A 26,874-nucleotide genomic window follows, 5' to 3' on the forward strand; every position below is an offset into this window, starting at 1 on the left:
TAAGTTTGGAACTCAAAGAGTCTACTTCCCAGAACTGTCTTCCCATTTACACCCTTAACTTGTATGTGTGTGCTTTTGGGGGTGGGAATCATATTCCCCCCCAAAAGCACATCCCCAAAATGAGCAAAACAATCTGGAGTCTTATGGAAGTGCAAATCAGGTTTGGGGGCTACATGCAATGCCCAGATAGCATACTGTCCACCCCAAGCTAAAGGATAGTGCCACATCAAATTAAACCATACATATCATACAAATATATTATCTAACAATCAAACATGGTAACTTACTTAGCACTAATTTTTTGTGTATCTGGACAATAAATGGAACAAAAATATATTCTTCTATATCAGAAATGTTATCATTTTTTCTTTAAAAGTTCAGTTTCAAGAAGCTGTCCTTCAGAATTCCTACTTCATACATACAAAAATATAGCATTCTTACTAATTTCTTCCACACTGCAATAAATTTAAATTACAGGTTAATATAAGTTTAAAAGTGACATCCATAATCTAAAAGAATTAATGAAAAAATCTTCACAATAATTAAACAGTAAAAGTTAGTTTTGGAAACTTACCTGACATTTTCCATTTGCACATATATCTAGTTCCTGAGGGCCACAGGAAGTTCCATCCATTACTTTCTCTGTTACCAAGATTGCCTGATCTTTTCCATTTGGAGAACAAAATAATGCACAAGGTTTTTCTATATGAATAAATAAATTTTAAAAAATGTCAGCTTGAAAATAGTTTTAAACAAGTGAAATAATCCAATACTGGTTATAATACATATATTTTAGGAGACTTAATGAGTCTCTTAAATTCCAATAGTGCACTATCGGAAAACTTTAAAGATCGTCTGGAGAAAATCTATCTGTGTGGTCACTAAGTGTTGATAATGAATTGATGGCTCCTAATCAATCACTGAATCAATCAAATTTCAGACAAATCAAAAGGGAATTCAATCTAGATATGGCTTGAGAGAGAGAGAGAGAGAGAGATTCAAACCTACAAAGTCCCCACCATTATAATGTTGAGCACTAGGAAATCTTTCCTTTACAGCAAGACATCTAATGGAGGACATGCACCAATCATCAATATATTCCTTGTTTTTCTGACATACAACCAAATGGGTTAAAATATACAGAAGGAAAGTACTTTGCACAGAGAGCAAAAGTGAAAGAAACTTCCTATCTGAGAACAAATCAGGAATTCCCTAACTGGAGAGATAAACAAACACTGGCTTGTCTTAATAACCAATATCATTTATGGTAGTCATCAGCCACGTCCACCATTTCAATTGAATTCTGTAATCCATGTCCAGAGGAATGTCAGGAAAGAAGTATTTTTTCTTAAGAACACTGACATTTTGAGAAAGTAAAAGTAGGAACTGTATCTCTTTTTGAAGTGTCAACATATGTCTCTCCCTACCATTTTTCTGTCTGCTTTTCATTTTTTAAATCTCCTGCAAACTATGGTGCAAATTATAGCTCTGGAGTAAAGTTGCTGGATGTCTAGTATGCCAACAGCATGCGTCTTATAAGTGGGTATATTTTAAAAAAAAGTATCTCAAATTTCTTTGGTTTATCTTGAAGGTGTTATTTTCTATGATAAAAAATTAGTATTAACTTTTATAAATAACTGTATTGGAATAACCAACCTGCATAATTATATCATATTCAATCAACAAGTAAAGGAAAAGAGTGTGCAAGGCTAATTGTTGTTTTTTTAATTTCATAAAAGATAAATCTTTTATTTCATGCAAGAGTTAAACAAGAAAACATCCAGCCATTTTCAGTGAAGTTCAAGAACACTCCAATAATAGTAACATGCAAGTCTTATGACAGGGTCCATTAAAAATGGATCTTTACAAATGATGAAAATCCAGTGACGGAACTATTCTACATTTAATGTAATGCAAATATAGCACTCCTGTGCAATTTCCCCTCCTCTTTCACAACAACAAAAAATGAGGCTCAAAAAAAAAAACAGGATTAAATCCATCTCTATTTGTTTGTCTCCTCACTGAAGTAACAAAGCAGACGCAGGAAAATTATTGGCTTTAACTTAAAATGTTATTTGAAAATAGAGACAATATGACAAATATCTTGACATTTTCCCATAACTGCAGCCATGGAAAATGCATATTTATTTGTACTCAGCTTCTTAAAGGTAAAGGTAAAGGTTTCCCTTGACATAAAGTCCAGTCGTGTCCGACTCTAGGGGGCGGTGCTCATCTCCGTTTCTAAGCCTTGGAGCCGGCGTTGTCATAGACACTTCTGGGTCATGTGGCCAGCATGATGACTCGGAACGCCGTTACCTTCCCGCCGAAGCGGTACCTATTGATCTACTCACATTTGCATGTTTTCGAACTGCTAGGTGAGCAGGAGCTGGGACGAGCAACGGGAGCTCACCCCGCCGCGCGGTTTCGAACCGCCAACCTTCCGATCGGCAGCTCAGCGATTTAACCTGCAGCGCCACCGCATCCCCTTACTCAGCTTCTTATTAAACTGCAAAGAGTGACTTCAATCTCATTATAGTTAATAGCATAGTTCTGATTGCATTTGAAAGAAGCAAGGTAATATCAGAATGAAATGAAATGAATATCAGAATGAAATGCTATTATTTTACTATTTGAGACATTTTAGGACTAAATCTGCATTTTTAGTGAGCAACTTTTGGGAGTACAGTCATACAATTCTGACCTTGTGAATTGTTTGTATTTTGTATTTCAAATTGAACAGTTTTGTGGTATTCTAAATGCTAAAACATGTATTCTGATACAAGCTGTTGTCACTACATTTATTTGATCAAATGTACAAAACCAATATTAGCATATCGTGATTAGTTTTAAAACAACTTCATTGTTTTTGTTGCAAATTTCCAAAATTTGGGGTTCATTTTTGTGTACAATAGTATATTGTGTTTAACATGATTCATAATAGCAATTAAAGAAAAATAATTGTTTTAAGTGAAATGTACAAAATAAAGAAATGCAACACCTGCCATTACTATATTCTCATTATTTTGTTTATTTATTTCAAGCTTATAGGTTGTTTCAATCATGAACTGAGTCATCTGTAACTACTATACTAACTGAAAAATGAAGTTTTGCATGAAGAAAATAAGATGATAGGCTGGGCACATTCCAATAGGAATTTAGGTGAAATATATTTTCTGAACCCCTTCTCTTCCAGATTCCCCTTCCCAATCTGGTGCCTTCCAGATTTACTGGAACTATAAAATGCAGGACCCACAACTGCCACAGCTACGCTGGCTAGAATGACTGAATTTCTAATGTATCTGGAAAGCATGAGGTTATGAAGCTTTCAGTATTTGTTGGTAAAAATAGTATTTAAAACCCCCCTGATACAATGTTCCTATCCTGACTTAAATGCATCATATCAGCAGCAACCATCTTGCAATAAGACAATATTTGTATTGTTCTCTCAATTCAAACGCCCTTTTCTCAGAAGAAGCACATTTTTATTATTTATTTATTGCATACACAATTAACAAAACATCTGGAGGGGGGAGAAATCTGGGCACTGTCCACAATCCTCTTTAACTTTGCCAACTTGGTGGATACTTAGTGGGGAAATAGAGCATAGGTTAAGACCTAGCATAGGTGATACTAGATTTTAAAGAAATGTTCCATGATTAATTAAAATACATACTAGCTTTTAGTATTTATTTTGTCTGCCAATATCTACTGCAAGATATGTTATTTATTTAAATGCAAGAAACCATTCTCCATTTTCCTTTAAAAAACAAAAGTATGTCTTAAGTAATATACTATAAGGTGTTATAATTGTATTGCTTTATAATTGTTTCCAATGGATTATTCAACTTCACTGATATGGGTCCCGTTACTATACTGTATTGAACTAATATTGCATTATTAGTTACAATGAACTGTTAAGTCCATTTTAATACATATATGTGTCATGGTTCCTGTTCCAATGTTCCTGTGAACATCGTAACCAGTTCCCATGCCATGCTGGTGCTGACACGTGTTACTGTTCGGGAGGGCGCTGCTCTTGTTCTTTTGTACCAGGCACTGACGTAGAGACTTTGGAATGTCTATTTGGGTTATCTCGCCTGTTCAAGAACACTTTCCCGAAGACCGGCAGGAACTGTTAGGAACACCTGCAGGCTGCGGGGAGTGGACTCTTACTGACTCTGGGGGGAGGGATTGGAACTGTCTAAGCTTTAATTGTTTGAAAGACCTGTGCTTTTGCCATTCTCAGCTTTGCTCTTGAACTTGCATACTATCCAGTAATAAATCAGATATCCATAAGCTTCTTGTGTGAGTCTGGTTGGAAACTTGGGTAGGTGTTCATCACAATATGTAGGTGTGTGTGTGTGTGTGTGCGTGCTCACACGTATACTTTTGATAGGGTTTTTTTTTAGAAATTATGTTAATTATCCCCAGTGATCCATTGTATAAATTCATGGCTATTAATTATAAGATTAGGGTTTATTCTTACCTTCATCTATAACAGCCTGCCATTGGTGTACATGTTTCTGATATGCTAGCCTGACGCTGAAGACCTGACACTGCCAATCCCTGAATGCAGGCAGTCCAGGAATACAAGAGGGATTCTCACATATTTTATATTGTATTCTTGATCCATGGCATTCTGCTCCTTCATGAACTGGACTAGGGAAGACAAAAATTAAAATTATTTGCTTGGGGTACTCAGTTGTGTTCACAGGGCTTGCATGATTTACATTGTTCTTAGTGTCAACACATTTATATATGTGAGCTTAAGGAGAGTATGTGGTTTCACATCCCCTCATTTTATCCCTACAACAGCCTCAACTCAAAATCACACATTAAGATGCATGATCCTAGTCCAATATATAAGCACTACACTCCTTACAGACAGTTAAAATAACAATAATTACCTCAATGATTACAACCTGCCTTCAAAGGGTAAAGAGAATCTAATATTTGGAACCTATTGTAATAAACAAATAGCAAGTGTTCCAAAAATTGTTGCATGGATATTATTGTACCAAACTAGAATTAGGCAAAACCATGACAATTATTTCACTCTCCCCTCCTTAGCCTTTTCCAATCTGATGCTCTCCTGAAAGACTAAGGCCACCATGATCAGGTAATTCTAAAAGGTGCACCCTAACATATTTGAAGAATAACAAAGTGGGAAAGACTGGAATAGATTATCCTTGTTGTATGTGAATTCTTCCCCATACTCCAATATGCACACAGTTGAATAATGATCTCTATAAAGATCCTAACTCTACCATTTATTTAAAAACCAGAAATAAGTGCCAAATACTACTTACTTAGTTTTCCTTTCTTTAAAAAAAAATCTAGTTTTTACTTTTGTAAGGATTAAATATTATTTTCCACACCAGACTGCAAAAAAATAGACATATTACAAACATAACCATAATGCATACTTAATGGTACTATTTTGTTGGTTCTTAGAAGTGAATTGTATATGTAGAAATATATTTAAGGGTGCCTATCTCAGCTCTTAAGATCTTGTGTTTACTGGTAATGTACAATTTTATGTAATACCATGAACCTAGTCGTGCAATATCCTCTATATATTGAGAAGTACTAGACAGATAGGTACAATCAAGATTTTATTTGTATTTCGTTAACATCTGTGCTGTTGGGTTTTATCAAACATAGTGCATATCTCCATAACTAATTTTGAATATGAAAGTTAATAAATAATACCACCCAGAGTCCCCCATTGGGGGAGAGGGGCAGTAATATAAATCTAATAAATAAAAATATTACAAGCAGAACACAAGTAAGTGTTGCTTACCTAGCACACCTGCGCTGTCGACTGCTGATTCCAGTGTTACACGTTCTGCTGCAAGTGCTCCATGTACTCCATTCTGCTTCCATGTGTCCAACGAAAGATGTTTTACTTGTACATTCTCCAACTTTACACCACTATTACAAAAGTCAGCTTTTAGTTTAAAATATGTGAAGTACACAGGAATTAATTTACCATTTAATAAACCCAAAAGGAAGCCAACACTGAATGTACTATAATATCTGACACAATGGAAAATCAGAGAGGGATGAAAGTATACTTCTGCCTCCATTAATGCATTCGTGGTAAATTTAAGATAACTCTTTTTTAAAGCCAAATTATTTGCTGGAGGGAAAAACAAGTCTTCCCTTCAGATAAATTCACTATTGCCCTATCTATTCAAACCAATTTCCTTGAAAAGTGCAAAATCAAGGGGATAACTATTTCTAATTAGATTCAACATGTGCATAACAGAGAAATACCAGCTTTTATATTCTAGCTTCTCTACTTAGGGGTGAAATTAGAATGAAAAAGACACATGTTTGCTACTTTGTTGGTTCTTCACTCTTAAGCACATCTAAACAGATTATACCTTGAACACACCTAAACAGATTATACAATGTTGGTCCACATTTTGTCTTTTTACCTGTTGTATCAATAGGACACAAAATGCCTTAAACTGCAGATTTAGATTTTGGAAATGTGGCTTCATTTCCATATACCTCCATTCTAAATCAAGTCTTGAAAGTGCTATATTTAAAACTCTAATATTTTGGAAGAAGGTACATACAGGAGCCAATACTCATTACATCATTTTCATATAATCTAGCTTGCCTATGAAAATTTGAGTCTGTGACCCACATAATACATTGCATAGGACAACTTAACTCTAATCAAAACTATTTGGGGGAGACACACAAAAACCACAGTTCATCATGAATTGGCTCTATCACATAAAAAAAAGCTGGTTCAGCATTTTGTAATTTCTCAAATAGAACAACAAATGATGTCCACACGAAAGGCAGGGAATTATTTTGGCTTATGAAGAAGAAAATCCTGAAAGCTTTCTGCCTGCTTTGATATCTTATGATAATCACTTGAAGCCTCTGCTATAAAACTGAGGATTTTGGCAGCAACCATATTGCCCATGGAACTTATGAAATAGAATTACACTGATTAAAGGGTTACTTTTAGCTATCTCAGTTACCGTGTTCTTAGTCTTCCTTTTATGGAGGTTTAACAATCTCAGTTACTCTAGCAAAAAAAAAAAAAGCATAAAGATAAAATAGGAAATTTACTGGCAATTATTTCAAATTTGAGTTATATGCCAGCCTGCCCTTTTATTTTCAGTGAAACTGTTTCTGGATTTCCTACCCTACACCTTTATCCCCAATATTTTATGACAGTACATGATCAAAAAGCATGTGTAGGTTCCTCAAAAAGAAGAATATTCCTTGTTAAAGGGTTTTTTATGTTATTTTGCTTCATTGAATAAGCCAGGTCACTAATTTCACAAGGATAAATTGTTGCTTTGATATACTTCACATGCACTTGAGAATCACTAATTATTGTAAATTTTTAAACTGCTTTATGTTAAAATCCACAGAAGTGCAAAATCCATTAGACAGAAACCTAATAGCCTAGGTGAGACTTTGGGCCTAGAATGCTATGAATTAGTTACAGTAATCCAGAAATAAGGTTTTCCTCCTGTTGGTTGACCATATGAGACTAACAGCTACACTCCCATTGATTTAAACAGTTGTGGATTTCATTTAATGAAATGACTTATTTATTTTACTCAGTTGCTTTTTCCTTCTGCAAATCAGGGTCTCAACTTCTACTACTGAATTCACACTGGAATTGAAAATGAAGTGCCAATTTGACTTTAAATTAGTACAGTTATTCTAAATTATTTGAAATTGTTCTGCCTAATAAGTATGCAATAACACTTGAAGTTAATCATGAGAAAGAAAAAAAAACTACTAGAAATAGGGTAATTCATTTCTTATAGTGCATGACTTTGAAATTCTAGCATGCATTTTCTATAAAGACTATGTCCCTTCACATAAATGATAGCTCTCTCTAATAAGAAACAAGCAACTGCTGAGGAAAAATCCCAAAGAATCCTGAACCTTTGTATATTAATGGGGGTACAATATTTAAATCAATTAGTTGGTGCATTAGAATCATCACATTTTAAACAAAAAATAAGCAGTGTAATGAAATACAGATTTAAGATCACATATAAACAAGCAATAAACAAATTCTACTTTATTAAAAAAAAGGTGTTATAACGCACCTTTCCAGTGTCACAATCTGTTCCATCCATCGGTGGATCCAACTTAGTTTTACATTCTTTTTCACCTTCTACTTTACACCATAACCCAGCACAAATAACATGCTGGAAAGAAATAAACAATGAAAATGTAGAAACTTGTACATAAATGTTCTTCATAACTTCTACAAGAAATATGCTATTTTAAGAAGCTGTGAATGAATTCTGCTTCTGCTATAGAATATAATCACTTTTATGATGTCAAAACAGAAATACTGTATATCTGACCGCAAAATGAAAAAAGATTTGTTTGTTTAGCTTACATAAATATGAGATTGGGATTGCCTTTCCTGCTACTATTTTTCCTTCAATCTTTAATTCCTTTGTGGAGTAATAGAGGCAATTAATTAACTGGTATAAAGTTTTAGCTTTATGTAATTTAAGGCACTGTAATGTATCTCCTGAAAACTATTTCTGTCTGTACATTCCCAGGAAAATAATCAGCTTGTCTGGAAATACCTGAAGGGGTATTTTTAATGTATAACTTCAAAAGTGAACATACACACACAAACATAAACATGTGAGAATAAATCATTAAACAGAAACACTAAACATAAAGAATAATAAAGGACTAGAATGACAGTGGTCCTATTTTATTCTTCATATAGTTTTGATGCAGGTTCGCTAGAAGTAAAGCTGCCTTTTTTTCCCGCTTCATATCTGACTCGATTCCTGGCAACTACATGGACAAGTCCATGCAGTTACTTAGGCAGCATTTTTGGAAGTGGTTGGCCATTGCCTTCATCCTAGAGCTGAGAGAAAATGACTAGCCCAAAGTCACCCAGCTGTTTTTCATGCCTAAGACAGGACTAGAGTTCTGGTTTCCCCACTCCTAGTACAGCACCTTAACCACTAGGTCAAACTGGTCTGCTAAAATTCACAAAATGAATTCAGATATACATATTCTAACTTCAGAGAAGAGTTGACATTAAATCAGTTCAATAATCATAACTGATGTGAATTCAAGCTATTTCATATTTCTCATCTGTATTATAAATTGATGTAAGGGAAAATTAGCATGTAATATAACAATGTGAAAGTTTAAACATCAATGAAGCCAACTTTGTTGTTTATTCGTTTAGTCGCTTCCGACTCTTCATGACTTCATGGACCAGCCCACGCCAGAGCTTCCTGTCGGTCGTCAACACCCCCAGCTCCCCCAGGGATGAGTCCGTCACCTCTAGAATATCATCCATCCATCTTGCCCTTGGTCGGCCCCTCTTCCTTTTGCCTTCCACTCTCCCTACCATCAGCATCTTCTCCAGGGTGTCCTGTCTTCTCATTATGTGGCCAAAGTATTTCAGTTTTGCCTTTAATATCATTCCCTCAAGTGAGCAGTCTGGCTTTATTTCCTGGAGGATGGACTGGTTTGATCTTCTTGCAGTCCAAGGCACTCTCAGAATTTTCCTCCAACACCACAGTTCAAAACCATCGATCTTCCTTCGCTCAGCCTTCCTTATGGTCCAGCTCTCGCAGCCATATGTTACTACAGGGAACACCATTGCTTTAACTATGCGGACCTTTGTTGTCAGTGTGATGTCTCTGCTCTTAACTATTTTATCAAGATTTGTCATTGCTCTTCTTCCAAGGATTAAGCGTCTTCTGATTTCCTGACTGCAGTCAGCATCTGCAGTAATCTTTGCACCTAGGAATACAAAGTCTTTCACTGCTTCTACATTTTCTCCCTCTATTTGCCAGTTATCAATCAAGCTGGTTGCCATAATCTTGGTTTTTTTGAGGTTTAGCTGCAAACCAGCTTTTGCACTTTCTTCTTTCACCTTCATCATAAGGCTCCTCAGTTCCTCTTCACTTTCAGCCATCAAGGTGGTATCATCTGCATATCTGAGATTGTTAATGTTTCTTCCAGAGATTTTAACTCCAGCCTTGGATTCCTCAAGGCCAGCTTGTCGCATGATGTGTTCTGCATACAAGTTGAATAGGTAGGGTGAGAGTATACAGCCCTGCCGTACTCCTTTCCCAATCTTAAACCAGTCTGTTGTTCCGTGGTCTGTTCTTACTGTTGCTACTTGGTCGTTATACAGATTCTTCAGGAGGCATACAAGATGACTTGGTATCCCCATACCACTAAGAACTTGCCACAATTTGTTATGGTCCACACAGTCAAAGGCTTTAGAATAGTCAATAAAACAGAAATAGATGTTTTTCTGAAACTCCCTGGCTTTTTCCATTATCCAGCGGATATTGGCAATTTGGTCTCTAGTTCCTCTGCCTTTTCTAAACCCAGCTTGTACATCTGGCAATTCTCGCTCCATGAACTGCTGAAGTCTACCTTGCAGGATCTTGAGCATTACCTTACTGGCATGTGAAATGAGTGCCACTGTTCGATAGTTTGAACATTCTTTAGTGTTTCCCTTTTTTGGTATGGGGATATAAGTTGATTTTTTCCAGTCTGATGGCCATTCTTGTGTTTTCCAAATTTGCTGGCATATAGCATGCATTACCTTGACAGCATCATCTTGCAAGATTTTGAACAGTTCAGCTGGGATGCCGTCGTCTCCTGTTGCCTTGTTATTAGCAATGCTTCTTAAGGCCCACTCAACCTCACTCTTCAGGATGTCTGGCTCTAGCTCACCGACCACACCGTCAAAGCTATCCCCGATATTGTTATCCTTCCTATACAGGTTTTCTGTATATTCTTGCCACCTTTTCTTGATCTCTTCTTCTTCTGTTAGGTCCTTGCCATCTTTGTTTTTGATCATACCCATTTTTGCCTGGAATTTACCTCCAATGTTTCTAATTTTCTGGAAGAGGTCTCTTGTCCTTCCTATTCTATTGTCTTCTTCCACTTCCACGCATTGCTTGTTTAAAAATAATTCCTTATCTCTTCTTGCTAACCTCTGGAATTTTGCATTTAATTGGGCATATCTCCCCCTATCACTGTTGCCTTTTGCTTTCCTTCTTTCTTGGGCTACTTCTAGTGTCTCAGCAGACAGCCATTTTGCCTTCTTGGTTTTCTCTTTCTTTGGGATGTATTTTGTTGCCGCCTCCTGAACAATGCTGCCAACTTCTGTCCAGAGTTCTTCCGGGACCCTATCTACTAAGTCCAGTCCCTTAAATCTATTCTTCACCTCCACTGCATATTCCTTAGGAATATTAGTGAGCTCATATCTAGCTGATCTGTGGGTCTTCCCTAATCTCTTGAGTCTGATCCTAAATTGTGCAAGAAGAAGTTCGTGATCTGAACTACAGTCAGCTCCAGGCCTTGTTTTTACCGACTGTACAGATGTCCGCCACCTTTGGCTGCAAAGGATGTAATCAATCTGATTTCGGTGTTGTCCATCTGGTGAAGTCCATGTATAAAGCCGTCTCTTAGGTTGTTGGAAGAGAGTGTTTGTTATGCAGAGTGAATTGTCTTGGCAAAATTCTATCAGCCTGTGTCCTGCTTCGTTTTGTTCTCCCAGGCCATGCTTACCTGTAATTCGAGGTGTCATTTGACTGCCCACCTTAGCATTCCAGTCTCCTGTGATGAAAATAACATCTCTTTTAGGCGTGTTGTCCAGTAGGTGCTGCAGATCCTCATAGAACTGCTCTACTTCAGCTTCTTCAGCATTTGTGGTTGGGGCGTATATTTGGATCACTGTGATGTTCGATGGCTTGCCCTGAATTCGAATTGAGATCATTCTGTCGTTTTTTGGGTTGTATCCAAGCACTGCTTTAGCCACTTTACTATTAATTATGAAGGCTACTCCATTTCTTCTGTGGTCCTCTTGTCCGCAGTAGTAGATCTGGTGGTCATTTGATGTGAAGTGGCCCATTCCAGTCCATTTCAGTTCACTGATGCCCAGAATGTCTATCTTTAATCTTGACATCTCACCAATAACCACATCCAATTTGCCCTGGCTCATAGATCTTACATTCCAGGTTCCGATGGTGTGTTGATCCTTAGAACATCGGATTCGCCGTTCACCACCAGCACCGTCGGCCGCTAGCCGTCCTTCCGGCTTTGAGCTAGCTGCGTCATCACGTCTGGGGCTAGTTGAGCTCATCCTCTGTTCCTCCCCAGTAGCATTTTGACCATCTTCCGACCTGGGGGTCTCATCTTCCGATGGTATACCGACATATCTCTGGTTGTACTGATCCATTTAGTTTTCACGGCAAGAATACTGAGGTGGGTTGCCATTACCTTCCCCAGGGATCGCATTTAGTCTGACCTCTCTGTCATGACCTTCCCGTCTTGGGTGGCCCTTCACGGTTTAGCTCATGGCATCATTGAGGTGCTCAAGCTCCAGCACCACGACAAGGTAACGATCCTTTGCTGAAGAATGAAGCCAACTATTTCCTTATAATCATGACATACATACGTCGCCCAGAGTTACTTTTTTGTGAGACGGGTGGCCATACAAATTTGACAAATAAATAAGTACATGTGTATCTTTCAGTATTTATATTTTAATGCATAAACTATTAGTAGCAATAGCGTGGGTGGGATTGTCAAACCAGCCTGTTTGAAAAAAGGGACATCACCATTTAAACCCCTACCTTCTGCACATATGTCACAAGGTTGCAGGCAGATCCCAAAGGGGTGAAGCTTGATGAAAGCAGCTGGAGCTGCAGATTCCTTATAGTAGTATATTAAAATCTTCAAATCATGATTAAATTCTGATAGTGAAAGTTGTGATTCTATGGTTGGGATGAGGATAGATAGATGTGATTTTGCTATCCATACCTTCTGGACAGCTGTGGAGGAGGGCCAGGTCTGGCAAACAAACAAGCAAAACTTCTCTACTGGCCAAAGTAAGGAAGGGAGAACACCGCCAGCCATGGAGAGTGAAAAGAAGAGCCAATCGGGGTAGGGGAGAAGAAAAAACTATCTTTCTACTCACCAATGAGAGATTTAAAAAGAGTAAAATAGAATTTGGACAGATTTTAGCAGGATGTTTCCAAAATTATATGATCCTAGATATGATCGTAAATATATATTATTTTTCAACCCATTATTTTGATGAATGAAGAATGAAATGGCTATTTTGCAAGTAGCACTGTTTCTCAAATACTTTTAAAATTTATTTAATGAAATTATGTTTAAATTAAAATAATTTAATTTATTAAATTATTAAACAATTTTAATTAATATAATAATACTTTTATAGAAAGAATAAAAAACTCTTCATTTTAGTGCACGGAAAGGCTTCAGAATGGCAGCCCTCAAGCTAATACTAGCTAATACTAGTCCTCATGCAACATTCCTGATTATTTGAGTTGGAAACATCTAGCTTATAGCCTATTATCTTACCTTTTGACCTAGAGTAATTAGGATAAAATTAAAGCTATTAATATACTTTCTTAAAGTTTTATTCCAGGCCTTATCTAAAAACCGGAAAAATGTTCCCAATGAGAAGCATTCTAATGCAGTAAGGCAGCCTTGTTTTCCAAGAACAACAGAATTTGAATGTGCAAGTGAAATGTGAAATCTATTCTGTCCTATGAATAAAAGCTTGGTGCCATGAAACACCTGACATTTTATCCTGGTCTATGACCATAATAAAGGTTTGATTTGATTTGACACCTGACATTTACATACTGAAAAATCAGACACAGAATGGAAAAAGTCTGAAGCAGCTTTGGACAGTTAATAAAGGAAACATTGCAGAACCACTCTGTATTTCTTTATTCCTTTAATTGTTCATTGTTATTCTACCCCAGAATACAGAAAGGCAAAACAGCAAGCTTCAAACCTGGATATATTGTTACGGGATAAATGACAGTAATCTATTATTCCTACCTGCATTTCTTGGCAGAAAGAGGCAGTCGGTCCAAAAAGAATCTGACACTGTTCATCTGCAGTGTATGTCATCCCAGGCAGTTTTGAAGGACTAATCACAGAATTGAGGCTCTGCGGATTTGTGTGCAGCAAGCAGTTACTGGACTTTGACCTGGCAATACATGAGCGATTGGTGAAATCTAAGAGACTAGTTTGTACTATCATATATGCTCTATGTAAAATTTAAGGTGCAAGCTTAAAACTCAATCTTACCTTAATTTAACAAAGTTTAAGTTTTTATATTAGTGAAAAGGAGGATAGCATGGCATATGGCCCATGAGCCTGATGCAGCCTTCAGTAGAAAACCAGCCACCTTAAACAGTAGCACTTGGAGGAAGTCAATATGTCCCCTATTCCACCCCCCAAGAACCTACTGAAAAACAAAACCAGGAGAAATATTGGGCAGGAACTCATTATTCAAGATCATTAGATGGGAAAGGGGTGAGGAAGGAACACAACTCCAAATGTGTTCCTTCCTCACCCCTTTGTGGTGGGACAAATTCATGTACAATATACACATGTACCTCTGAACCTCAATGTAAGGTCAATACAGAAAATCGGACCATCTTGCTTTAAGAAAGTATAGCCATAAGATTCCATAATTTCTCATTTTAAATTAAACAGAGCTATTAAACACAAAAAAGAACAGAATAAATTAAAGATATATACAATTCATCTGGACACACATATGCATCCAGTTTCTATTTTTATTGCACACAGTCCCTATACAATTCCATTCTGGAAAAAGTATGGACAATTCTAACCAGTGAATTCAAAATCTTGCCACAGAATACACACACGGTACTGTATGAAACAGGCTTCCAGCACTTTCCCTAATATTCTAGAAACAAAGGGGCACTGCAGTCTTTAAAAAATTAAAAATATAGGTAGTCCTCGCTTAACAACCATTCGTTCAGCAACCATTCGAACTTATAATGGCACTGAACTAATGGTAGTTATGACCAGTCCTCAAAGTTACAGCCATTGCAGAACCCCTGCAGTCACATGATCAAAATTTGGGCACTTGGCAAATGGCCCACATTTACAACTGCAGTATGTGCTTCTACTCCCGTCACTTGCCTATCTCCGCCCATCTCTGCCCTTTCGGCCACCCTGCACTCCACTGCCGCCACTTACCCCTGCCACCCCCAGGTAACCTTTGCTGTCTTCTTCTGCCCACTGCTGGCCCAAGATCCAGGTGCTGGGCAATGGTGCAGCCCAGGACGTACATGTAAGGCAGAGAGCCTTGTCTGCCAAAGGGAGTTTGTGGGCCCAGCCATGTAAGAGGCAGTGGGACAGAGCCGATGGAGGAGGCAGGGCAGCGGTGCAGGCGGCAGCTCCCTGGGTGAAGGTGGCAGCTGTTAGTGCTGTGCAAGGCCTTGTGAGCTGCCACCTTTGCCTGGAAAGCTGCTGACCACACTGCTGCCCTGCCTCCTTTGCCATCCTGCTACCTCCTCTCTGGCTGGGCCAGATGAGCTCCCTTTGGAAGACGAGGCTTCTCCATGCACATCCCAGAGTCACACCTTTACACAGTGCCAGCAGTGGGAGGAAGAAGATAGCAAAGGTCAGCTGGGGGCAGCAGGAGTAGGCAGTGGCGGAGTGCAGGGTTGCCCAAAAGGGCAGAGATGGTGGGAGAGATAGGCGGGTGGGGGGAGTTGAAGCGGAGGCAAGCATGGCAGGGCAGCAGAGCCTCATCTGCCAAAGGGAGCTTGCTGGGCCTGGCTAGGGAGGTGGCAGCAGGAGGGAGTTTGCAGTTCGCTTGGGGCAGGAGAAGCATGAGGTTGTTGCCTAATGAGAGAGTGGTTCCCACCTAACAACCATATCCCGGACTATCAGAACTGCCATCGCTAAGTGGCATGGTCATGTGATGCTTTGCCTAACATCCGCTTCGCTTAACAACAGAAATTCTGGTCCCAATTAGGCTTGTTAAGCAAGGACTAACTGGAACGAGTTATTTTTAGTACTGCCAATACAAAGCTTAGTTGCTTTCTGTGTGTCAGTTTATTGAATCTGTTTAGGCAAGCATGGAGCAGTTAATACCTTACAGTCAGTCTGTTTCCCTGTGTCATGTTCACTAGTGTATACATCGTAACGTTTCACATGCCATGGGGCTGACCCACGTTTCTGTTTGGGAGGGAGCTGCTGTGAGACCTTGTACCAAGCTCTGTATGTGGAATCAGGGGAATGGAATGTGTTTGGGTTATTCTGTCTGTTCAAGGACTTTTCCCGCAGACCATCAGAAGCTGTTAGGAGCACCTGGGATTGTGAACTTGAGAAGATTCTACAGGGGGAGGGATTTCATTTGCACCGAGGGTTTTTAGTTTGAATTTGGTGCGCTTTCATCATTCTCAGCTTTTCTCTGTGATCCTGCATACTATTCTTTAATAAATCAGATATCTTTGAATTCCTACTCATGAGTCTGATGGTGTTTTAGAATAGGCAACCATTACACCCTGCTTCTTCCAAAGTTGAGGAGAATGACTTCCATTTTGGTTTTCTATCTACAAGAAAACACCTAGTGCTCTAATCTGGATTCAGACCACCATACAGTATATAGATACTGTATGGGGGTGGGAAGGTAACATCCTATTTAATATGCTTTTCTCCTGATATATACCTCTCTAGAAGGAAGAAAAAAAGGAAGAACAAAAGTGCTCATTATTACAATGGAGGTATGCAGGTGGAATCACTGTATACAGTAGCCCTTCCAGATATGGTCTTTCACAGGTTCTCTTCTCCTCTCTTTTATCACCCTACTAAGGAACTCTGACATCCTTTTTTGTCTCAAAGGGAATGTATCTTAAGTATGAGAAATTCAAAACATTAAGCAGGCAAATTAGTGGCTAGAGTGCAATCACATCTGGAACATTCATCTTACTTAGTGACACTGAATGCTATTGTTAAATAATTAAACTCAGTGTCATCTAATTCAATTAAAAACAATTCTGCTTTGTTGAAAAACAGATATTTTTCAGCTGTCACTATATTACATGATGTAATATACAATATAACGTGGGATTTTATTTTTTAAGTTAATACCAACATGCCGGCTGGGTGACCTTGGGCCAGTCACTCTCTCTCAGCCCAACTCACCTCATAGGGTTGTTGTTGTAGGGAAAATAGGAGGAAGGAGTATTAGGTATGCTCGCCGCCTTGAGTTATTTATCAAAATAATAAAGGCGGGATAGAAAATAAATAAATAAAAAGTTATTAAGTACTTCTGACAATGCTGAAATCTGAGGAGGTACACACCTGAAAACTGCTTCTGCCTTAGGTGAGCACTGGCTAATATATTTCTGAAAAGTAGCAGGTAACTTTCAGAAACAGTTCTTTACAATCTGATATAGAAACTGTTATAAGGTTTGGCATACCTGAAATTTATAATCACCAGAAAAAATAATTGAACAGAAGAAAAGTCTGACAGTAACTATATCCACGTTTTGAATAAATTACCTGAGAAATCTTTCTAGATCATCTCTGCTACAGCGGGACCATGAAACATCTCCAAGGTTTTGTCCTTTGATCCATTCTCCAGACATGATATGGAGACCATCTGCACAAGATGGGTGGTCATTGTCATGATTTATTCCCATGCTAAAATAAGTTTGGAAAACAAGTATTTTAAGAGAAGAAAACTATAAGAGCAGCATCTAAAATGCTCAATCAAAAAACTGTATTCACATTTCCAATACAGACATAGAGTGAAGGATTTACACAACAGAGGGTATATTTCGAATATAAACAGGGCCTTAACATGCATGTTACATTTAAAGAACAAACATGACAAACAGAATTTAATTACTTTAATTACTTAAAGTTTAAAGTGATGACATACAGGTATATGATACACATATCAGTCTATTATTCCTTAATTTCTGGGAGAAATCAACTTAATATAGTCATTGGATTCAAAACTGAACTTAGCCATTGTTATTTATAGACCTTGATTTGTGGCTTAGGGAATTGAATGAATCCAGCCATTTTGACTTATTCAACAAATCACAATAAACAAAACTATGATTTAGTCGAATGTATGCATCTGATCTAGGTTTATGTTTATCTAGGTAGAAATGTATACACTTTGCTAAGCAATCTAACACATGTATTGGTTGAGGTCTGATTTATTTCAGAAGGAATTTGAGATACATTGTAAGTCAAATAACCATACTTAGGTTTGTAGTTAATATTTGTTTTGCTTCTACCAGAAAAAAAAAAAGGGCAATTGCATTTTCCTTTGCATTGGAAGGGAAATAACAACAACAACAACAACAAAAGAAAACAGGGAGATAAAAAATGTCTTCCATCATCAACTGAGTACAGAAATGTAGCCTTGCAGTGTAGCGGTTAAAAAGTTGGACTAGGACTGGATAGATGCAGATTCAAATCTTCACTCAGCCATAAAATTCACTAGGTGATATTCAGCCAATTACTATCTAAGTCCAACATATTTCACAGGGTGGTCATAAGGATAAAATTATGGTATATTATAAATTAATATGTTTTACTAGGTTTATATGCTGTGCTAATTGTTGACTAACTATGAGCAGTTAAATATCCTACTATAAGCGAACAGGGTTAAAACAACCAAAATATATAACCCCAAATAACATTAACAAATAAATAACCCCAATAAATAACACTAACAAATTAATAACAAAATATTCCTAGCTGCCCAGAATAGTTGGGCAAATTTAATAAATAAATGTTATAAGGAGCCTATTGTCCTATCTCCATTCCTGGATCATTATTTTGTAGTGAAGGTATAAGTTGTCTTGTGGTGAAGGAATTTGTGCACCTAAGTTATGGTTTTGTACAGCAGAGAATGTAGACCTTTAGAAGGTCACCCATGATGGGCAGCTCATAGATGAAGGATCGGACTATGTAAGATCCACCGTAAAGAAATGGCAACCGCTCCAATATTCTACCAAGCAAACCAAATAGACATTCACAGTCAGGACATTCACAACATGACACTGGAAGATGAGTCCTGAATACTGGAAGGTATGAAGAACAGGGGGCAAATATCAGTAGCACAGATGCTTATGATGTGGCTGTACTAAAGCTCAGAGGATGTCTACCTGCCAGTGTGTCCAGAGGTAAAAAGAAAGTTCAGTGCTGCAAAGATATGTATAGTACTGGTATGGTCATAACCATGAACCAAGACAATGTTGTCAAGCAGAAAAGTCAAGACTAAATATTGATATTCTGGAAACCAGGAAATTGACATGAACTGAAATGGGTCACTTCACATCAGAGAAGAATAAGATCTTCCACTGAAGACTAAGAAAAAATCACCAAAGAAGTGAAGCAGCCATCCTCATTAATAAAGGGTTTTAAAGATACAACCCCAAAAGTGACAGAACGATTTCAATTTGTGTTCAAGGCCAGCCAATCAATATTAGAGTAATCCAAATCTAGGCTCCAACTACTGATGTATTTGAAGTGGAAGCTGAACAGTTCTACGGCAACTTGAAATACCTTGCTGACACAATATTCATTTTGAAAAAAGACATCACACTGATTATAGTACACCAAGACTTAGTGCTGAATGTGACTCAGATCACAAACTCCTTCTTCTAAATTAAAACATAACTAAAAACCCAAATCATCAGTCCAGGACGATATTACTTCAGTCCATAACATTTAGCAACAATTAGGACTGAAATGAAAACCAAAGAACAAGTCTCTTTGATTAATGAGATTTATTAGGAAAAAAGATTAAGGTGACAGTAAAATAATTTCAACCACTACAATTGCTTTCCAATGTGAATTTTTTATATAAGCAATTCAAAGAAGCTTCTAGCTTTTTTTTTCCTCCTGCACTTTCAGGGCAAGGGTGAAGAAGATGTCCATTTCTGGGAATGACTTGTTACGCACTGAAGGGAAGGTCTCTTCACTTAACTCTCTGCACTGTATTTTCAAAGAGGGAGGGTTAACAAATTGAAAACAGTTTGCTCCTGTGGATTGCTCTCAGATACAAATTTTTATTGGCAACTCATCAGCTAACTATCTCTTCAAATATCTTTCGGTTTGCAGGATGAAGCAAGCCAAGGCGTGGCAACTAGTGTCCAGAAATAAAGTATTTTTGAAGTGCTGGGAGAGACTTGGAGAATTACATCTTTCCCTAGAAGCACAGGAGATCCTTGCTTGACCTGCGAGCATTCATAGAATAGATCGCAGGCAGAGCTGGGATCCTCACTCCTCTCTTTGTCTTACTAATATGTAGACTGGTGACCCTCCTATCTTTGATAAACCCTCTCACTTACTTCCTTAATTAGCAGCTGCTTGTTTCAGAGATATTCCCATTACAGCACATTCTCTTTCTCTGGCTTTTGGAGATCTGCAGGGGAAAAACCACAAAAATCCAAAATGGACTCCAATGTTTCATTCATTAATCAAACAAGCAACCAAGTGGTACAGGAAGCCAGGCACAAATCCTTAAGAAATTATTTTGCACAGGAATTGTTCTTATATTTCTAAATACAAAGATACTGCCCCAGTGGTTGCAGGCTGTAATCAGAGGCGTGAAGGGCACAGAAGCAGAAAAGGCAATGAGAGGAACGGAAACCAAGTTCAGCGGCTTCTTGGTGGATGGTCTCTCTGAAACTTTTTCAGTATCTTTCAATGAAAAATTTATACCTTTTCCAGGGCCTGTTAGTTCTGTCTACTTCACTCCAAAATAGTCAAGAGCTCCTAAATATACTGTCTTTTATCCTGACCGTAGAGGGTGACTAGTCAGTCTTTTTAGGCCCATCTGGAATTTTCCATTACCACTGACTGGTCCATCCTGATAATTCCCTTGGTTCCTCCTCTTCAGCTTGGTACCTACTGATAGAATGGTCCAATGCCTCCTCCTTGGGTTCATCAGGCCAGTTCATTCCTTCTAAACCCCCTACTAAGTCTGATATGCATTTGTTTTTTTACTCTGGCTTCCAAATTTGCACAATTGCAGACTCATTTTAGCTAAATAATAAGCAAATAAGTAATGCAAATAAGGCTTATAAACTTTTACGTCTTAAATGAAGTCTGAAACAATGTACAAATCCTCCCTGTTTGTTCTGTAAGACAAAGCAATAATCAATACAGATTGCACAAAAGCACCGATAAGCAATGTGGTTCAAATGCATATCCTGTGCACAACCCTGGACATTGTTTACATGATAACTACTTGCCTCCTTATCTTTGTAAAAATCCAGCAATACTTCGTATTTCTACAGTGAAACTAAAGGATTATTTAACAGATTAATTTGATGAGTAAGTACCTGAAGAACTTCGGAGTGAAATTTTGTGTGCTCCATTATTAAAGATGGAATGGCCCAAATACCCATAATACCTGGTCTTGACAGGATTGAGTTGGGGATGATTCCTCCCCACCCAAACCCGCACAGCCTCCAGGCACTGGGACAGAACTTTGACAGTGTCACTTGGCTGACCTGGGGTCAAAAGATGTAACTGGGTATCATCAGCATACTGATGATACCAAACTCCAAACTGGTGAATGACCTCACCTAGAGGTTTCATGTAGATGTTGAAAAGGAGGGGAGAGAGAGTAGAATCCTGCAGCACCCCAAGTAGGAAGGGCCTAGGGAGTGATCACTCCCTCCCAACCAATAGGAGAAAGAAAGAGAACCACCATAAAATGGTGCCTACAATCAGCTCAGAAGGATACTGTGGTCGACAGTACCAAAAGCCACTGAGAAATCAAGGAGCACGATGGATGCACCACCATCCCGGCTCCATCTTGGGTCATCAACAAGCACAACCAAGGCTGTCTTAGTACTAAAACGCAGCCTGAAACCTGACTTCCAAACAGGGAAGGTTGGGGACTAGTAAGTAGTTGTCATAAACCATTGGGTCCAAGGACGGCCTCTTGAGAAAGGGGTGCACCACTGGCTCTTCCAATAAATTATATTGAAAATTTTGTATGACTAGGATACAACAGTTAGAACAGAATATAGAGCAATACATGGTTGAAAACTGGGAAAGGCATGTGCCTAGGTTGTATACTCTATAACTTTTGTATGAGAATACATTAAAAGAAATGCTGTACTAGAACAAATAGAAATTGGAATTAAAATTGCTAGGAGAAACATCAACAGCCTCAGATATGCTGATGATACCTTAGATAAGGCTAGTAACTAGGAAAATTTAAGGAGAATATAAAAGCCAGATTGATCTTCAGTATTTTTTTTTTTAAATATGTTTAGGTCAACAGCCAACACCAACCAATGCAAACAAGCAGAAAAGCTATTCAATTAAAAACGTATTTTAACTTCCTAGGCTCAAAAATACAATGCCCATAGGCATTCAATAAAAAGATGTCTCTTAACTGACTGTGGAAAATCTAGGCAAAATAAGACATCACACAGGGAATGTTTTTCTCAACTGCAACATGGCTGTGAAAGCTGGACCATCAGGACGACTGAACAAAGGAAAACAGACACCTTTGAATTGTGGTGTTGGAGAATATTTTGGACTACGAGAGGAACCAATATTTCAATACTAGATGAGGTAATATGAAATATGAAGATGAAGCAACATTAGACTGCTTACTGGAAGCACTAATCATAAGGGTAAAGTTTAGATATTTTGGGCACAAAATACAAAGACAAGAGTGACTAGAGAAGATCCTGATGCCTGGAAAAATCAGACAATTCAAAAAAAGAAGGTAAGAGAAAATAAAGTGTCTAAATACTATCATTGATGACATATGTATATGCTCATAAAAATTCAAAGAAGCAAGTACTGAAAGACACTTAGTGAAATGATGTGCATTGGGTCATGAATACTCAGAAATGACTCCTGAATTAAACGACAATTCCATACACCAAACTCCCTTGTGCTTCACCTATGGACATAGACAAGTTCATGTTAACAGCTTTATTTCATTTTATTTTATTTGCAAAAATGCGAGCACATAAGCCCTTAAAAGAAAGCCAAGAACAAGCTGACAATTTCTGCAGTTGATGGATCCAAATCATCAGCTAACTTGCAGGATTTAAATTTTGTATTTCATAATTGCTTTTTGAAAAATCAAATGCTACAAAACGTGAGTATTTTGGTCCAAATTGGTGAGTTGTATCCATTGTAGGTGTTTCTTATAAATCCCACCTGAAAATTATTTTTGCAACACTTTTTGTATGATTGCACAAACAACGGCAGCCTTTAAAAATCCTTCTGATAATGTACTCATGTTACGAATAAATATTTTACAAGGTCTGTTTTTATTTAAGTTTTGGGCTTTTCTTCCAACAAATCTTATTATTAAATTCTGAAACAGAGAGAATTCCCAGAAGTAAATTTTACTCACAGTTACAAAAATAAGATACTTCTGTCAAACAACCTTGACAGACTGCATATCTGAACTGAGAAGCTAATGAAACAATACTGTAATAAATACCAGAGCATAAAAGGGTAGAACTAAACAAGATACAGATTCCCATTCCTGTTCCCTTGCTTGTCCCACAGCTCTAATATAAATATTGATGCCATATGCTGAGAAAAGGGGCTCAGTTCTCCTCCCATCTTTGAGGTTTCACCTGTATATTTTCCTAACCACATTTTGATCCCCACCTCTCTAAGTCAGGTTCTGAATCAGGAAGCAAGCCCTGCTAAGCGGAAAATAAAGAGATGGGAGGAAACTTGACTCAAGCATGATGGCTACTCATTCAGAAGCCTGCTGATTTGGGAGGGAGGGGTGTTGCATCAATTTTGGCTTTCAGCAGGATAGTTCTTCCCTGTGGATAGCAGGACAATTTGAGGGTTCCCTTGGACTGAGGGTTCCTATGGAAAAGGCAGATGGAAGCTATGGCCTGGACGGCCTTCTCCCAGCTCTGGCAGGACAATCATCACTTATCCTCTTTGTCATATCCCTTCTGGAATACTGTAATTTGCCTTACACGGGGCTGCCTTTGAAAACCACCTGCTAACTTCAGTAGTGACCTGTGTGCTCACCAGGCAGTCTTACTGTTGATATTTAACTCCACTGCTACAGGAAATACTCTGGCTACCAATATGTTTCACAGTGCAATTCAAGATGTTGTCTATCACATATAAAGCCCTATATGCATCAGGACCTGGACATCTACAATAGCACCCATCTCGTATAGATTTTGTTTACCTCCTATGACGAAACAAGGAATGCCTGCTGAAGGTCTAGACAGGAGGTAAGACAGGAGAGGACCCAAAAGAAGGCATTCTTTGTGGGGGCTTCTCTCATCTGGAACAGCCCTCCCAAGTAAGCATGGCTTCCACTCTCATGGCTTTTTGGAAGCTTGTGAAAATTTTACTGTTTCTGAAGGCCTTTGGGATTTGATTGTTTTAGAATTGATGGTGCCAGACAGTACTGTTGTTGTTATTAGTAGTAAGGTTTTATTGCATGCCATTGTATTGTTCACATCAGCAATGCTTAGAGTTCCTGGAGTTTGAAGTGGTTTATAAACTTCATAAAAAGTGGTTGGGACCTCTACAGGAGATGTACAGCTAGGATCTCTACAGGAAAAAAATCTTTAATCTCAGCAGTCTTCTGATGTGAGCATCCCTCTGTTCTTTTTCATGAGAAATTTCATGTCCAGAAAATAGTGAATTTGTTTCCAGAAATTCAAAAATACACTCATTTTAAAAAAGAATCCTTTCCCTTGCTTTCTTACTAGGTCTCAGTTTTACTGACAATTATTTTCAATATTACCAAACCAGCATCAAGTGAAAGACCTTTTCCTTTCTATTTATATACTAATATATATAAGAAACGCTCTATTAAAAAAACCCAGCAGCATATGAAAAGCAAAAATATCAGCTCCTCTGTGTCAAATAATTGGGGCTTAATTTTCTCAAGAGTACTGTATGTAATTGTAAACTTAGATATTGTTTATTTCATTTACTTACTTGTGACCCATTTCATGGGCAATAGTAAATGCAAGATTCAGACCATTGTCCTCTGCAATTATACATTTTCGTTTTTCACTGCACATGCCATTCAAATATGCTATTCCTAAAGACACAAGAATCGTAATTATTTAGCATATTTGGTATTATTATTATGTAAATTCATTTATTACTAATTCTTTGCATATCTCTACCAAAACACAAAACAAAAACCCACCCTGCTAATAGTTTTACTGATACGTCTTTTAATTTCTGACAAAAATATAATGATTAAAATACAGATATAGAGGCTGGATACCTAGAAACATACATAATAATTTCAAGTGTGATGTATAATTAAGAGATTTATTATGCAAGATTATAGGAGTAATCCATACTTGGCTGAATCAGTACACTGTTGGTATACAGTTAATCCTCGACTTACAACCATTTGTTCAGCGACTGTTTGAAGTTACAATGGTGCTAAAAGAATGGACTTATGACTGGTCTCCAAACTTTCATGAGGCTTTCTCCTAACTCCTGCAAAGCCTTTCTCCTGCAAAACCTCACAAACGGCCAGCAGTTTCCAACGTGAACTGCAGAGTGTGTTCTGGAAGCACCCCTGGAGTCTGCAGGTTCTTCTGGCATGAGCTCTGCAGCTCACATTGGAAGCTGCTGGACATTCATGAGGCTTTCTCCTTCCTTCTGCAAAACCCCAGAGCTGTAGCATAGCGCACCCCAGCCCCAGCAGCTTCTTGGTGCAAAGGGCCAGGCCGGACATGCCTCTTCAGCAGTGGGAGCAAGAAGAGTAGGGTGGGGTGGCAGAGTGCAGGGTGACAGGGGCCTCAGAATGCAGAGTGGTGAGGGCGACTGTGGCTGGGACTGGGCTGGGGCAGCTGAGGCTTCCAGGGTGGCTGATTAGCAAGGATTCACTGGTAAAACCATACTTTCTACTACCAATACATTCCGTGACTCAGTTTTGGCATTAAAACAAGCTCTAAAATTAAGATAACCTATTGAACTGAGTTTCTTATACATTTATTTAGTTACAAGACAGTAGCAATGGAACGGAATGGAATGCAGAAATATCCTAAAAGGTAACTAGAAATTAATCTAAGAGCAGATAGCAAAAAACAGCTTGAGGCCTCCATGCCACACTGCATTAACCCCAACCATGGAGATGTAACATAAACATATACAGACAAGCTAGCAGCAGAAAAGAATTCTAAAATGGTACAGTGGTGATAAACAAAATAGGGACAAATAAAACTATAGGAGATTTTAAAAGACACACATATATCCCCTTTGTCTTTACAAAGCAAGAAACAAGCATCACCAATCATCAACTAGCCCAATTTCAAAAAAAAGCAATTAACTATTTCTGCCATCAACAGAACACTACAGGTAGTCCTTACTTTTAATGACCATTCATTCAGCAACCACTTGAAGTTACGACAGCACTGAACGAATGGTAGTTACAGCCAGTCCTCAAAGTTATGGCCTTTGGAGTGTCCCTGTGGTCAAGTAATCAAAATTCGGGTGCTTGGCAGTCTGCCCACGTTTACAACTTTCAACTCCCCCCACCCACCTATCTCCCCCTCATCTCTGCCCTTTTGGCCATCCTGCACTCCACCACTGCCAACTACCACTGGCACTCCCTGCTGCCCCCAGCTGATCTTCACCATCTTCTTCTTCCCGTTGCTGACGAGGAGTGCCTGGCTGAGGCAGCTGCTGGCCCTTTGAAAGGTCTCCACCCGGCCTTGCTTCGGGGGGAGGCCTTTGAAAGCCTCACAAAAGGCCAGAAGCTGCCTCAGCCGGGTGTACCTCATCAGCAGTGGGAGGAAGAAGACAGCAGAGGTCAGCTGAGGGTGGCAGCAGGGGTAGGCAGCAACATTGGAGTGGCAAAAGGGCAAAAGATAGGGTGGGAGATAGGTGGGTGGAAGGAGTTGAAGTAGAGGCAAGCGCGGCAGGGCAGGAGAAGTGTCAGGTCCTTGCCTAACAATGGCGTTGTCCTCGCTTAACGACCGCAACCAGGACTACTGGAACTGCTGTCACTAAGTGGTGCAGTCGCATGGTAATTCGCCTAATAACTGCTTC

At 38.5% G+C, this 26,874-nt stretch overlaps 1 protein-coding gene across 1 annotated transcript in view; it reads right to left on the minus strand.

The window, feature by feature from the left end:
• The window catches only part of ADAMTS19 (ADAM metallopeptidase with thrombospondin type 1 motif 19), a 129,373-nt gene that overhangs the window by 36,057 nt on the left and 66,442 nt on the right, over positions 1-26,874 (minus strand). Inside the window, exons 8-14 of the mRNA XM_063295261.1 lie at positions 24,799-24,904; positions 17,368-17,508; positions 13,876-14,026; positions 8,097-8,198; positions 5,804-5,934; positions 4,487-4,659; positions 575-702 (exon numbers count right to left, since the gene is read on the minus strand). Coding sequence (XP_063151331.1) covers positions 575-702; positions 4,487-4,659; positions 5,804-5,934; positions 8,097-8,198; positions 13,876-14,026; positions 17,368-17,508; positions 24,799-24,904 — 932 coding nt within the window. The remainder of the gene's footprint in view (positions 1-574; positions 703-4,486; positions 4,660-5,803; positions 5,935-8,096; positions 8,199-13,875; positions 14,027-17,367; positions 17,509-24,798; positions 24,905-26,874) is intronic.

This window comes from Candoia aspera, chromosome 2 (assembly GCF_035149785.1).
Source record: "Candoia aspera isolate rCanAsp1 chromosome 2, rCanAsp1.hap2, whole genome shotgun sequence".
Lineage (NCBI taxonomy): Eukaryota > Metazoa > Chordata > Lepidosauria > Squamata > Boidae > Candoia > Candoia aspera.